Source organism: Acipenser ruthenus, chromosome 9 (genome assembly GCF_902713425.1).
Source record: "Acipenser ruthenus chromosome 9, fAciRut3.2 maternal haplotype, whole genome shotgun sequence".
In the NCBI taxonomy this organism is placed as follows: Eukaryota; Metazoa; Chordata; class Actinopteri; order Acipenseriformes; family Acipenseridae; genus Acipenser; species Acipenser ruthenus.
Genome location: NC_081197.1, coordinates 50574296 through 50590545, shown reverse-complemented (window position 1 = coordinate 50590545; position 16250 = coordinate 50574296). Strand labels below are relative to the sequence as shown.

The window sequence follows — 16250 nt, the reverse complement described above, 5'->3', positions numbered from 1 at the left end:
TATTGAAGAAACACATTTTTGGAGGGTAAAGTTAAAAACAAATATCCCACCATAGAAAATAGTATAGGTTTGTTTGGGATGTCGAGTGAAAATGTATGTTATGTATTTTTTAAATCATTAATCTAGTTAGCATGCCTTGATATGCTCTGCTGTTTCTTCACACTCTTCTTCAACTTTATTAAAGGTTTTCAGTTTGTACTTGAAGAACACAGTGTTGAGATCTTCTTGAAATTAAATTAATGCTTGTGCATTACTTCTAACATATGCATAGCTAGGGGAATACCTTCAGAACTGGAATCCAGTGGTGCCCAGTCAGACAGGTGGAAGTCCAGGCTTTCAGTGGCTGAAGATAGTTTGGATCACCGGCAAGGAAGAATTCACAGCAGATTGGGGTGTAATACCCAATAGAGACTGTGGATGTTTTAAATATCGGGTTGGGAGTACATTCTTCTTTATTCATCTTCCCTCTTTTCATTTGAATCAAAAAAGTAGATTTTGGATGGGCTCCTGAGTGGCGCATCCAGTAAAGGCTTTCCACGTGGAGTGCAGGATGCGCCCTATAGCCTGGACATCGTCGGTTCAAGTCCATGCTATTCCACTGCCGACCGTGGAAGGGGGAGGGCTTTGGTCGGCCAGGGTGTCCTTGGCTCACCGCGCACCAGCGACCCCTGTACATCTGCCGGGCACCTTCGGGCTTGCACTGTCCTCTGACGCTGTAGGTCTGGGTTGGCTGCATGGCGGGCCTGCAGAGTGAAAAGAAGCGGTCGGCTGACGGCACACGCTTCGGAGGACAGGATGTGTTCGTCTTCGCGGCTCCTAAATCAGCGCAGAGGTGGTAGCGGTGAGCTGAGCCTAAAAATTGGACATTTCAAATTGGGAGAAAAATGGGTTAAAATTAATTGGCGACTACAAAATTATGAAAAAAAGGTTATTTTGTAAATTAAATATAAATAAATAATACTAAATAAAAACATGCAGACGCACTCTCTATCACTTCCTCTACAGACCAACATGTTAAAGTTGCAGCTTCCTCAAGGGGGCAATGTCGTACAGATTTTTCAGTGCAGGTTTTTTTGATGAATTTGATAGAAAAAAAGATTAACCCAGTGCTAGGAAATTATGGTGTTAAAGTGCTTCCAGAATCCCTGCAATTATTGTATTATCCTGAAATGAGTGTGCAGTCAAAACAAGAAAACCATTCAGGCTTTGCAGATTCTCAAAACATTAGAGTAATTCCCTTTAACACTTTCTTTGTTGACAGACTGTACACTGATTCACAGATATGGAAACTCTCATTCCGGAACTGTTCTGAATCGTATTTGGAGCGGTTCTGTTTGCTGGTGGAACTAGAGCAGTATTAACCTGTGGTGTGGTGTCTGAGCCTTATTTTTAAAGGGTTCTGGTCAGATACAAACTGTACATGAACCTCATTAACATGTTTAACAGAATTAGAATTTAAACACAGCGTCTTATAATAACCACTGAGGGGATAAATTGTTGACGAGGATAACAGGTGATGAAATTTAATTTTACAAATGTTATACTTATTTACATCGTCTCAGTTGTATAGTTTTGTATCTACATGATATACCTGTATACTGTATACACAAATTTATTTTCAAATATTTGTTTATTTCATTTTTTTTTTTACCAATTTTTGAGGTTGTGCTTTATGTGATATGTCTGTTTATAAACACATATCTGTTAAAATGTCTGTTTATTTACAATGCTGCGGTTGTGTAGATGCTCATGGTTGTTCAAGGTATGCCTATAAACGCGGTCATTCCAGTGTTAAATACAAGCAATCTGTTTAAAATGGTGAGCAATAAAGAATACTGGGGTGTACATTATGTGTGATTTGAGGTTTGCAAAAAGGATTGTGGGACCAGACAGCAGGCTGCTGACAGTAGTTCTGGAGGTATGTTCAAATTGCTATATGTGATTGACATTTACATATACCCTGTCAGCCAATCAGATAGCAAGATGTCTCTCCATTATAGATAATATAGCTATCTGATTATTGTTCCAAACCTAAATTGTCATTCCTCTGGTGCAGATGCAGTGACTCAATGGCACCACCCAAATCCTGTTAGCAGTTTGTGGTGCAGCTGCAGAATCAAGGTGTATTTGTGCCAATGATATACAGGGCTCACAGAAAACCTTTATTTCTACTTATTACACAATGCTAATTGACCTGTCCAACAACAAAGAGACTAGTCATAGAGTACTGACTTTGCATTTATGTAGCACTTATGCTCCAGTATTTAAACTATGTTTCTGCTTGCAAGTTGGTTCTGATGCTGCAATAGTATGCTATCAAGATAAGCACTTTTTTTTTTTTTTTTTTTTTTTGTACACATAACCACTTAATGGAGAATTGTGGGAGTGTTAAATGATTATAGAGATTCAAACAAATATCATGCAAAGCAAAGCTACTTTGCCAAAAACCACAGCGGCAGCCCAGGGCAAACAAAAATCTATTACCCCACAGCTAAACATCTCTGTTATTTAGTTCCTTCATTTTCAGTGGAGGTAGTGTGTGGCAGGGTACCCCCGCCCCTGTGCATATTTTGTGTTATATGTGGTGTGCTATTGGTTATATGTATGTATGTAGTGGTGCACAGTGTGGGTTATGTAGCATGGATGTTTTAAAATATATATTTGGATTTAGGCACAGGGATTGCACAAAGGAGCACGAATCACTTACTCAGGGTTGGGTGTTCGATGAGGAGAGAATGAGAGTTGGGAGGTGAAGTGAAATAAGAAATTGTAATTGCTATTCGTGCTGGATTTATGCCAGCGCGATACTTCTGTGTTCTGTGTCTGTTTGTCTGTTTGTTTGTCTGTTTGTCAGGTTGAGAGAAACAGTCAGCATGGAGCTGTGTCAGCGCTTGCTGGGGTTGATGGCTGCCTCCTCGCAAGCCCTTCCTTTGGGCTTACTACACCAGAGACCTCTGCAGGCCTGGTTCAATGCCTTCGCGTTGCATCCGCGGAGACAAACACTGCAGGTTAAGGGTATCTCGAGCCTGCTGGGAAGCGCTACGCTGGTGGAAAGTTCCGTCGAACATCCGCCAGGGCGTACGCTTGGATCCCATTTTCCAGAGGGAAGTCATCACGACCGACGCTTCCAACCAAGGTTGGGGAACAGTCTGGAACGGGACAGGGACCCGTGGAGTGTGGTCAGGACCTTAGAGGTCAGCCCACATCAATGCTCTGGAACTCAGAGCAGTGGACCTCGCCCTTCGGCACTTCTTGCCAGTGCTTCTAGGCAAACATGTGTTAGTGCGGTCAGACAACACCACAGTTGTGGCGTATATCAACCGCCAGGGCGGCTTGCGGTCCCCCTGTCTTCACCGGATGGTAACACAGATGTTGCTATGGGCACAACAGCGTTTAACCTCTCTGCGTGCAGTTCACCTACCGGGCAGAGTCAATTACGCAGCAGATCTCCTATCCCGAGGAGGCCCTCTTCCCGGCGAATGGCGTCTTCACCCTCAGGTGGTAGAGCACGTCTGGGAATGGTTCGGCACAGCGCAAGTAGATCTCTTCGCTTCGCGAGAGACCACACACTGCCCCCTATGGTTCTCGGGACCTCGACAGCCCCCTAGGAGTCGATGCACCGTCATGGAGCCTTGACATGGTGTTAGAAGCCCTTACCAAGGGCTTCTATGAAGCTCGTGTCTATGAAAACTGCGTTTTTGCTGTCAGTGGTATCAGCCAAACGTGTGGGCGAGTTACATGCACTTTCAGTGCATTCATCATGTACTCGTTTCACAGGAGACGTTTCTAAGGTCTCCATGCATCCAAATCCGGCCTTTTTACCCAAGGTCATATCCCCGTTTCATATGAACCAACCAGTCAAGTTGATGGCGTTCCATCCTCCTCCTTTTTCTTCCCCAGAGGAAGAACGGTTACACATGCTCTGCCCCGTGCGGGCATTGAGCTGTTATATTGACCGTACAATGACTGTGAGGCGAACAGAACAGCTGTTCATATGCCATGGTTCTAGGACTTTGGGTCAGCTGTTGTCTAAACAACGCCTTTCCCATTGGATAGTGGATGCTATTAAATTAGCAAATGAATCTGCAGGCATTCCGCCACCAGGGCAGTTGAAGGCACATTCCACTAGGGATATGGCGACATCCTGGGCCCTCTTTAGAGGGGTGCCGGTGTCTGACATTTGCGCTGCAGCCAGTTGGGCTACACCGCATACTTTTATGAGGTTCTACCGTTTAAATGTACTGGAATCCTCTGCTCAGTCATTCGGAGCATCCGTGTTACATTCTATGACGCCCTAGTTGGCGATCATATTGAGTATTGTCACGATATGGTGTTGACTCCACTTTAGGATAGGTGTCATTGCGAGCGTGGACGCTGAGGCGCGGCTCCGCATATCGTAGATGTATTGCCTACGCAGTTGCGTTATGACGTAAGTCTGTCCTACTGCCGAGAATCCTCCCTCGCGACGGCTTGGGTACACTGTTCCCATACTTGATGGTTATTTTCGACTTGAAAGGGAACAATAGGTTGCAGATGCAACCCCGGTTCCCTGAAAGAAAATAACCATCAAGCCGCGAGGTCGCTCCGGAAGCCTTCATGGCCTGAAGAGCAAAAGAGGAAGAGAGTCTCTGCCTTTCGGCAGCTTTGCAATAAAGCTCAGCCAATCCCTACTGCCTGACGGCAATGTCCCATACTTGACTGTTATTTTCTCTTTCAGGGACCTGGGGTTGCATCCGCAACCTATCGTTATTTACTGATTCGGACACAAATTGCATGAAATGATAACAAATGTTTCAACATGTTTCAACAGTTAGTGTTACAAGATGATGAATGTAGCAACATTCGCTGCCACACATAAACTTGGCTTCTCTGCGCTAATTCTTTCCCATATGATTTGTTAAAAGCTTCAATGTTCCTCTGTAGAAGCTGGCGGCACAGCTAGCGAAACGTTAGGATTATTGTCTATCAACAGTTCCGGTGTCGTCTTAATTTGTGGATTTATCTGACTTATCTGTGTCAAAACACAGGTCCTTCCAGGTCACTTTTCATAAACCAAAATGAAGGAACAGATAACATTGCTTTGACCCCTATTTACTCATGACCCCTTGGTAAACGATTGCAGCTGCTTTTTATGATCTGCAGCTGCCACATCATTCTCCCTCCGGGTCAATGAGTTAGTGTACCGAAGCGCCGTCTCTTTTCTATATGACAGACTTCCTTTTAACCCTCGGAACGAAGTGTCAGGCCACGTAGTCCAGAGTACTCTGTTCCCGTTACTTAGCGCCCTCACAGGTCGAGAGGGAGATTTACCACCACCAAGAATCATTGTCTTTCTGTCACACAAGGCCATTAATCTGTGCTTAACAATCTACACATAATCTTTGAATGTAAAAAACCATTGAGCTTAATTTGTAAAAAAAAATAAAAAATAAAAAAGAAAGAAAGAAAGAAAGAAAGAAATCTGACATTCCCACATTGATCAACCCCTCGCTCTAGAACAGCACAAAGCAGAGACTGTATGTGCCAGGAAAAATAATTTGCCTTAACTGAAAACATGTTGCAACGTGTGGGTTTATTTTTCAGTGTTGTATGCGGTAGTTTGAACTGGCCCATTTTCTATTATGTACATTTGTTAAAAAGTGTTTAAAACTACCTCCAGGGTTACAAATGGCAGACACTGTTTCCTAATGCCCAAGTGATTGAAATCACGTTGGTAAACTACATGTGTCACCTCTGACATGTTGAGTTTATGTATTGTTTATTTAGCCATCCTAGAATATACCATCATGTTTGATATCGTTTTTAATAAAGTGTTATTTGTTAATTAATATGTGGACCAATCTAGGAAAATAACAGAAAGTAGAAAGCTAATATACATGTTTGCCCTATTTTGCCATTTTATTAAAATAGTTTAAAGTATTGTTTTTTTAAAGCCCAGTTTGATTCATTATATCAAGTTTGCAGTTTTAAAAACTCATTTCAGCTACTTTAGAGGGGGTTAGAAATATATTCTGATTGAAGAAAAAAATCTTATTTTGTGAATAAGGTCCAATATGCCCTAAACATCTGAAGACTAATGGACTATTCATAAAACAATAGGACCGTTTTGAGGAATGATTGTTCAACATTCCGCTAGGTTAAACAGTTCATTGAAATGTATTGTAAAGTCTGAACTCTCGCCTAAACAGTTGAAAAGTGTTTTGTGAACTGCAAACTTTATTTCATTAATCACAATTATTATTTGTTTATTTAGCAGGCGCCTTTATCCAAGGCGACTTAGAGAGACTAGGGTGTGTGAACTATGCATCAGCTGCAGAGTCACTTACAATTACATCTCACCCGAAAGATGGAGCACAAGGAGGTTAAGTGACTTGCTCAGGGTCACACAATGAGTCAGTGGCTGAGGTGAGATTTGAACCGGGGACCTCCTGGTTACAAGCCCTTTTCTTTAACCACTGGACCACACAGCTAAAACAGACCTTCAAATACAATAACATGCTTGCTGTAATTTGTCTCTGTTAAAACCTCTGGGGTTGCAAGAGGCTACAGATACACTTTCTCAATAGTTATTAGACATTTGTTTTCTAAGTAAGATGGTCATACATGAAATTCTAAACCCAATAGCTGAAATGCTGTTTTGTTATCAGCTTTACAGTACTTCTCCTTGGGAACAGTCTGTTCTTTAAGAAAGCTGAAGAAATCCCCCTTGTTGTACTTACATCCTGTCTGTTTCTACTAAATGAATGTTGTGTAACAGGAAATTGTAAGATTAGAGTTTATTTTGTAATATTCCCCTTTTCATTGTTTTACTTTTTTCACAATTTATGGAGATGGCCAAAAATCTGTATTTATCATGACTTTTTTCATGCTGTCCCAAAAGTGAATTGAATGTTTACTGTTTATGGTAAAACCCCAAGGTACTCTTCTGCTTTTTTACATTTGTTTAGGCATCCTGAGAATAGTTAAATCAAATAACATCACAGGTTGGATTAGCAGTGAACAATGCACCGCTAATGTAATAAAATACAGTAAACTGCATCAGAGAAGGGGAGGTTAAGTGAACTCAGAGTTTTATTCTCAGGGTTGTTTTCTCAGTGTCTATCAGTTAAATCTAAAATCAGAAAAAGGATTGTGGGACGAGACAGTAGGCTGTTGACAGTGGTTCAGGAGGTATGCTAAAACTGCTATATGTGACTGGCATTTACCTATACCATATCAGCCAATCAGAGAGCAGGATTTATCTTCAGTATAGATAATATGACTCTAACTGATTAGTGTTCCAACAATAAATTGTCATTCCTCTTGTGCAGATGCAGTGACTCAATGGCACCACCCAAATCCTGATGCACTGCAAGGAGGGCATATTCATTCCTCACTTTATAGTTTGTGGCAAAGTTGGATTCAATTGTAAGTGCATTTGCATTTAAATTAAAATGCAATCAAGAAATATACACCACATTTTCATTTGCATTTTAATGTGTTTGCTAAGTATTTGCATTTGACAGAATGTAGTTGATCAGTTTAAAGTAATCTATTAAATAGGCAGCAGTGTGGAGTAGTGGTTAGGGCTCTGGACTCTTGACCGGAGGGTTGTGGGTTCAATCCCAGTGGGGGACACTGCTGTTGTACCCTTGAGCAAGGTACTTTACCTAGATTGCTCCAGTAAAAACCCAACTGTATAAATGGGTAATTGTATGTAAAAATAATGTGATATCTGTATAATGTGAAATAATGTATAATGTGATATCTTGTAACAATTGTAAGTCGCCCTGGATAAGGGCGTCTGCTAAGAAATAAATAATAATAATAATAAATATATTTAGCAAGCATTACTATTTAACCAACTACAAGTGCAATTAATGATACAGCAATTAGTGATACATTGTTAAAGGAATCGCAGGGTTAATTGAATGCTTTGATTGTTGGATAAACATCCTTGAAGGATAGTTCACGTCTGTGTGTCATTGCACCTTTGATACTAGTAATCATTAGCAACAACAACCATGTCTAAAGGCAAAGCTTCAATTGCCTATGAGCATTTTGCTATACCTGACAATGCTGAGGAAGTGTGAAGGGCTAAATGTAGCAAATCGGCCCAAAGTGTTTGCCTCACAATTGATTTATGGTATAGTAGGCAGATGTGTTCTTACATGGTAGTCATTGGCCACATGATCATCAATGACGCCCAAAGCACAGTGTTGTTTGCCTGCAAACGTGTCAAGGGCAAACAGACAGTGGGCAATATGCTCCACTACCACAGCAAATTGGGGCCACCTACAACATGTCAAGTACAATTGCCAGTTTTGTCACGGACAACGCTTTCAACATGGTTCCAGCAACAACCCCAAGCTTCTCAGGACTCCAGTGAAAGTGACCTTGATGGTGACAGTGTGTCAGGAGATGGTGACAGTGTGTCAGATGACAGTCCCTTGGAATACCTGCAGCAATACAAACATTATTTTGCACATTCACTTCAACTTGTTGTTAGGGATGGACTCAAGTCGTCAACACTGTAAGGTTTTATATACATTTTAGATTTTTATATGTGCCTTTTAAATGGTAAGAAATGAGAGATCATTGAAACTCTTAGACAAGGCATGCATTTTGCTAGTTCTAATCAGCATGAATTCAGCACATGCCCTGGAATGCATCACAGGTCATACAATTGGGTTGTGTGTGTAAAAGGGGGGGTGAATGGGTGTGAATGCTGGTCATGTGGCCATTGGTTATGCAGACTTACCTGTTCTTTCCGTTTCAAGATAAGGTTAATGTTACAGCAAAGCAGAGACTGCATGTGCCAGGAAAAAAAATTTGCCTTAACTGAAAACATGTTGCAACATGTGGATTTATTTTTCAATGTTTTATGCTGTAGTTTGAACTGGCCCATTTTCAATATGAGAAATTATGTACATTATTATTTATTTCTTAGCAGACACCCTTATCCAGGGCGTCTTACAATTGTTACAAGATATCACATTATTTTTACATACAATTACCCATTTATACAGTTGGGTTTTTACTGGAGCAATCTAGGTAAAGTACCTTGCTCAAGGGTACAGCAGCAGTGTCCCTCCTCCTGGGATTGAACCCACGACCCTCTGGTCAAGAGTCCAGAGCCCTAACCACTACTCCACACTGCTGCCTGTAAATGCTGCCTACATTTGTTCAAAAGTGTTTAAAACTACCTCATGTCGGGTTACGGATGGCAGACACTGTTTCACTGTTTCCTAGTTCCTCAGTATAGAATGGAGAGATAAGCAGTGCATTCTTGGCTGATTGCTAGGAGATAGTAGAGAGGCAACTCGGGGGAGCTGTGAAGCAATTCAAATGTGTTTCTTTTTGAAAGAGCTGAGATAGGAGAAAAGGGGGGGTTTATGGTTTTGGGTGTAACTTCTGTGATTTTCTGCACAGTCTTGAAATGTGGTTGTAAAGCTGGTGCATATATATTCTGTATGTTGCTGTGACCCAGCGCTCAGAAACGAAACATCTACACTGATGCCAGAAATAGTCAGATCAAGATGGTGAGAAGTGTACTGAGCATTGGCAAGGAAAAGCTGGACTCCCTAGATACAACTGCCCTCACTGCTAGAGACAGACTTGTTCCCAAGGATTTTAGCAGCATCATGACTCTCTTTAAGGAAGTTACAGACAGGATACAGGGAGACCAAGTTGTCACAACTAATTTTGTCATCCCCTCTATCCATGGGATCAAGAGACACCTCAGTTTCCCATCAGAGTACAACAAACCTGTGATTGCCCTCAGGAGTTCCATTGAATACTATCAAAGTATGAGGACAGGACCACTTATCAGAGAGAAAAATGTAAACCAATATCAAGGAAGGTAAAGCTACTTTGCCTAAACCACAGGGGCAGCCCAGGGCAAATATAAGTATATTAACCCTAAATATAAACATCTATGTTGCTTGTTGGTTTGTTGCAAGAGCAGCTCTTTTGTACCCTTTTGTGTTGAACAGTGTTGACATTTTAACAGCAGTCTGTGGAAAGTGTTACTCAGAACACCCTGCAAGGTTTACAAGAAATGCATTACATTGCTTCTTCTGTGTCCTGAGTTGTAGATATTGTTCACCAGGAGAACGTATATACAGATCACACACACCCCTGCAACAATGCTGGTTTTCTGTTCTCACAATATTCCACTCATTTCAATCAGACCGCCAGCATTGTTGCAGGAGGATACACTGCCTTGTGGACGTTCCTGAGTAAAAATGGAAAAAAAAACTATTAGGTATAAGTTTTAAAAAAAATGACTGTGATATGGACAACACGAAATACAGCAAAAAATAAAGCCACATGTTTCTTGTAAACAACAGGGGGTTCTGTAGCACGTTAACACTGCTGGAAAGAGTAGACCCACCTTGTACAGTATTTGCCTTGATTGTTTAAGTGTTCTGTTTTTCCAATAATCCTGATTTATTATCATTGTTCCTTGTATTTGATTTTACCTGGCTTTCAGCTTGTCTGAACTGAACACTTGTCTTCCTCGTTATTATTATTAGTTTATTTAGCAGACGCCTTTATCCAAGGCGACTTACAGAGACTAGGGTGTGTGAACTATGCATCAGCTGCAGAGTCACTTACAACTACGTCTCACCCAAAAGACGGAACACAAGCAGGTTAAGTGACTTGCTCAGGGTCACACAATGAGTCAGTGGCTGAGGTGGGATTTGAACCGAGGACCTCCTGGTTACAAGCCCTTTTCTTTTCTTTAACCACTGGACCACCACTGGTTCCACTCAGATCACTAACCCTAACCCTATAGCTCAACTTAAAAGCTGATTGAGGGAAAATGGTAATAACTCATTATTGAAGAAACAGAACTCAGAATGATTGCAAACACCATACAATGGGGAAAAAAAATCAAATGACATTTGAAGCTACTTACTCTCTAATCTTTAATATACCTTGTGTATTATGTACTGTGCTTTCCCATACTTTGCTGCGTGTTTGCCATTGAATGCCACAGTAAGAGCAAGAGTTTTGCTGTACTAATACCTAACATATAGGTCACTCCTGCATAATGAGCTTGTTTAAATGACTGCTTAGGTCAAACAAAACAAATTCATGTAGAAACATTTCATGGTGCAACATTTTTGACATTTCTGTCAAAACAGTATCTGTTACCATGGCAATGCGAGCTGCGGAACATGCTCAGAGAAGCCTGAGGGAAGGGAGGCCATTCCTCATTCACTCCACCATCGTGCAACCGAATGCCTTCTGCCTGAAGCAAGAGTTAAAAGTTATTTGGCTCTCCTCTTCTGTATCACCAAGAGGGAGGCAGCAATAGCACTGCAGTGAGGTGTGAGTTTTAATTAAAAAGTACAGCTTGAGAAACTGTAAATTCAAACTCGTGCCTTCTTCAGGCTTTAATTGAATGTGGTACACATGGCTTTTTTCATGATAAAATTATGCATTTACACAATACTTAACCATTTTTCTGCTTAAAGCATTAATATTTGCTTTATCATACTACCCTTTCCCATACTTTCTCTGCTCCTCACTTTGTGGTGTATATATGTGTGTGTGTGTGTGTGCATAGGTGTGCATAACTGATAGCAATCAAATACATTTATTAAACATGTGCTATCAGGTAAAGCCACTACACTATAGTCTATGGAAAGTTGTTTCATTGGCTTTCGTGTAGGAACTTGTATGTTGAAGTACAACCACTTCCTCTCTTTCCTGTCAATGAAGCACAGAGAGCTATACCTAATCTCTTTAAAAACTATGAACAAGACAGCAAGCAGTCACTAGAGTCTAATCGTTCTGCCTTATAGCAAACACCAACCAGCACATACCACTGACCAGAGGCACAGGTATGTACTGTCATTTCTGTAGCATTGAACTGGTTTTGCTTTCTTAGTTTATTAGTAGTAGTAGCATTATTATTATTATTATTATTATTATTATTATTATTATTATAGTCGTAGTATAAATAGTAGCAATAGCAGTAGAAGTAGGCGTATAAGAATTAGTCTTATTAGTATTTTTTGTATTATTATATTCTGATGCATTCCTAAATTTAAGTACAGCATTAAATGGGTTTCCAAGTGTAAAGTAAGAAACTGGTAGATATCTCCTTTTAATTTGACATTACACCAACAATATTTGCATTGCTAAAGTATTTTGAAGTTTTTTAAATTGCATGGAAGAAAATTGAATCTGTCTTTAGTTTATTGACCTCAAGATTTTATTTACATTATATACAGCCTGTCAAAATATATTCAAAATAAAATTCTCTGAACACTGATTATGTTTGATTGCATTTTAAAATTAAAAAAAAACAATACTGAACTGGGTTTTATTACAGCCTACCATTAATTGTATAGTACTGCTGTTTCCATTTTAGGTGAATTTAAAATGAACTGTATCCACCTTGACATCAGAATCAGTTTCCGTTTTAAAAGCAATCTACTGGTTTTGTTTTTCCAACCTGGCATAATTTTAGAATGTTATCATTGCTTCTGAACAAAAAGTCACCTATATATTTGAAGAACTTGCTCTGTACCTAAGCTTACAACAACAGTATATTAATGCATACACTTTTCTCAAGCTCTAGATCTTGTGCACCATTGAATCTAAATGTTAGATTTCAATTTTTTTTCCTTTTCCTTTCTTAGGGATCCTCTCGATGGCAGGATTTGACAGGGACGCTATGAATGCTTCATTACTCAGTATACCAGTTAATTCCACAAGCCCTAACATCACACAGCCCCCTTCAGAGACTCTGCGCGTGGCACAGATTGGAATAGCCACCCTGATATTCGTGGTTGGGTTGCCTCTAAATGCCTTGGTTATTTGGGTGCTGTGTTTCCGCAGCACCAGAAGGAATAGCTTTGGGCTGTACGTGCTGAACCTGGCCTTTGCTGACTTGGTATTGGTGATGCGTATCCCACTGGCCATTGCATACTTGGTTGCCTATTACCAATGGCACTTCGGAGCTATCGCCTGTAAGATCATCATGTTCCTGAGAGGGCTGGGCCTGTATGCAGGGGCTTTCCTTCTCTCCGCTATCAGCCTGGAGCGATGCCTCTGTCTCTTGCACCCTGTATGGTATCGTCTCCGCAGGCCCGCCTGGGTTGTCCCCACCATCTGTGGGTTCTTGTGGTGCCTCTCCTTGTTCCTCAGCTTCCCGTACCTGCAGTCCAGCCAGATCATCAATGGCCAATGTCTTGAAAAATTTGTGTCTCCAATAGGGCTTTTTGTCACAGAAACAGTGCTGGGGTTCCTGATGCCATTGCTGCTCTTCGTCTCCTGCAACTTGGTGGTCTTGCTAAAGGCAAAGCAGGACTGCCCCGCGAAGCATACGAAGCTGTTTAAGGTGCTCACCTTTACCATGGTGGTGTTCCTCACCTGCTGGGTCCCCTACCACACGTTTCGTTTTCTTATGTCACTTTACAGTCCCTATCCCCAGGACAAAGTATACAGGATGGCGACAAATGGGGTTTATTTCTCCCTGTACCTTGTTCACCTGAAGAGCAGCCTCAACCCCGTACTTTACGTCTTAGCCGGAAAAGACTTACGCAGCACTGTGAAAGCATCACTGATTTCAGCAATCGAAGGGATCTTCAACGATGAAGCATCTGATTTGAAACACAGACGATCCTTAAAGGCACAGGAGTCACTGGTCTAGTGAACATTCAAGGCCAAGGTAGCATAGATGCTTAACATTCTCCTCACCCCAAGGTGTGTACAACACTTTACTAGACTGGCTGAAAATGTTATGAGAGGTGTATTGTATGCTGCCATGCAATACCCTTATTTAAAACTACTGCTAAATACTGTAATACTGTATCTGTAACTCTCGCTTCATGTGGACAGAACATTTTCCTAAGATGTACATTTATGCAAAGGCCTATTAAATTGAAACAGATATATTACAATAAATGTATGTGTATATATATATATATATATATATATATATATATATAATCATATACTGTACTGTCAAGGTGGTCAGGGATTGTTGCTGAATCACCAGTGATGCCAGCTGAAATCACAGCTAGGCAGGTTAATGGACATAGGCTAGGGGAAATAAAGTATGTATTTTTTCTTTTTTTCACCAATGATGTGCTTGTAGAGCCTGAGAGCCTGCAGTAAAATATTTGGATCAGTTAGTTAACGCAGTAGGCATCCTTAGAGACCCCTGTGGAATCTGCAGGATTTTTAGGAACTTAAAACCACCCATAACATCAAACACTCAGACATAAAAACTGTGCATTCATACTTTAATACTCTAAACCATAGTTGGATATGTGTAATCAAGGAGCATTTCAAAAGATGTGAGGCAATGAATATAGAAACACCACAAGACTGTCGTATTAACTTGGAAATGTGATGCTTAAAGGAAGTTGTGACGATGCAAATATTTTCATTCATTCCAAACAACTGATAGGATTTGCTAACCAGGCCAGACCTTTTGTGACCACTGATTTTCAACACAGGATAGCAAGCAAACACACCACCACCCCACCCCATGAGAATGGACTGTAAGAAACCACCCATCCATGCAAACATTTTCCACTTATCCCACAGTAGTCTGCTTCTCCCTCAAAACTTTATGGAATGTTTTTTAAGGACTTTTTTTTTAAAAGCCCAGAGAATGTTTAGTATTACACTTCAAAAACCAGTCCCAATAACACAGTTCTATAAACACATTCAACATTTGAGAGCTGAAAAAAAAAAAAAAAAATAATAATAATAATAATAATAATAATAATGGAAAGGGAGCTACACCTGTGCTTTTGCAGAGATGTACCAGTTCTGTGGATGTCGTACACAAAAACATAATGACAGGTTTTACAAGCAACGAATCCAGTCGTTGCTTTCATCACGTCCACAGACATTTTTAATATTACCAAGCAGGAGTGATAAATCTTGTGACTTATCAAACAAGCGACAATACAAACTGAGAACACTGATTTAAACGGTCCTAAATCTAGATTTTAAATGTTGTTTTATGAAGAACTGCTTTGGAACTGTCAGAAGCTTCACTAAAATGTCCTCAATAGGGTTGTATTGGCAGAAAGACAGTATGTAAACACACTGTCGATAATTAAAATAGCCAAGCCCTGAAAGACAAAAAGAATGGATTAGAGATCTGAAGATTCAATTTTCCAGTTCATGTCCTGTGTTTGAGGGAGGGCAGCCAGTGTTGAGTAGTTTGTTTCTCATATCCCCTATTTAAAAGAGATTGCACTCTCAACTGCTTTAAAACCCCTAGCTAACCTTCAATAAAAGTGTATTAAACTGAAGCAATCAGTTAAAGTACAGTACATGACATTTCAAGTCATTCAAGTAGTGGCCCAACTAAATTCTCTCTGTTATTTGTGTTACTGTATTGTTCCTCAGATTCCAACCTTTAGTACCAGTAATAATAAATACCCAGTTTTGGATTCCTTTTCACCCATAAACACCCACATAAAATTCATACTTTTCCTGTCAACCAACCCCTGGCAAAACCAGCAGATGATGGCGTACACTAAGCAAACACTGGGCCGGGAAGTCTTCTGGTAGTGAAGAGAGGGATTAGAGCTTAAGCAAATCTTGCTTGTGTGTCTTCAAACAAAAGAGTTTAGGGGCTTTTGCTGGTCTCTTATTTTCTGTGTGTATCTATTACAAATTATACTTTTAAGTAAGAAAAGCAACACACACTGCCCACTTCTACCTTACATTATGTAGAAAGTACTTTTTTCATGGATTTCTTTTAATCATATTGGTCTATTTGTACTAGATATGTGGCATTATCAGATGTTTACTCTACTTAAAAACTAAGCTGTGTTTCCTGCATATGAGTTCCACTTTAATTCTATGATATACAAGATGCACAGCTTGTAACAATGAAGTGCAGTGACCTCTTTCTAACAAACAACTTTTTATTTCTCACATTGTTATTGGGCTGATCATGTTTACAACTTATGTTTGAAAACATCTTCTTGGAAGTTATTGTAAATCCTAAATAGATACAAAGTAGATGTTTCAAGATCATGTCTTAAAAATAACATTTGTTCATCATGAAACATTTGTTTGAGAATATAAACATACAGATTTTAGCAGGTTACAAATAATAATAATACAAGTCAGAAAAGCAAAAATGCATCAGCCAGAAATATATCTAAAGATGATTTATTACTAGCTGTTAGAAAACTATATACAGTGTTTTTGCAGTGGAAAAGCAGTTCAGGCTTGGTGGTTTAGTTCTCAGGTCAGGGCCTGTGAGAAGGGGGGCTCTG

The 16250-nt window shown here is 40.2% G+C and overlaps 1 protein-coding gene across 1 annotated transcript; it reads left to right on the top strand.

Moving 5' to 3' along the window:
- The first annotated feature begins 11714 nt into the window (after positions 1–11714).
- Positions 11715–16077, top strand: LOC117406386 (C3a anaphylatoxin chemotactic receptor-like). Its single transcript, XM_034010403.3, has 2 exons — positions 11715–11834; positions 12639–16077. The coding sequence occupies exon 2, from the start codon at positions 12650–12652 to the stop codon at positions 13649–13651; it is 1002 nt and encodes a 333-aa protein (XP_033866294.1). The 5' UTR covers positions 11715–11834; positions 12639–12649; the 3' UTR covers positions 13652–16077.
- Positions 16078–16250: the final 173 nt, after the last annotated feature.

Excerpts from the sequence above, each read along its gene's own strand:
- LOC117406386 (XM_034010403.3), top strand. The coding sequence starts at position 12,650 with ATGGCAGGATTTGACAGGGACGCTATGAATGCTTCATTACTCAGTATA.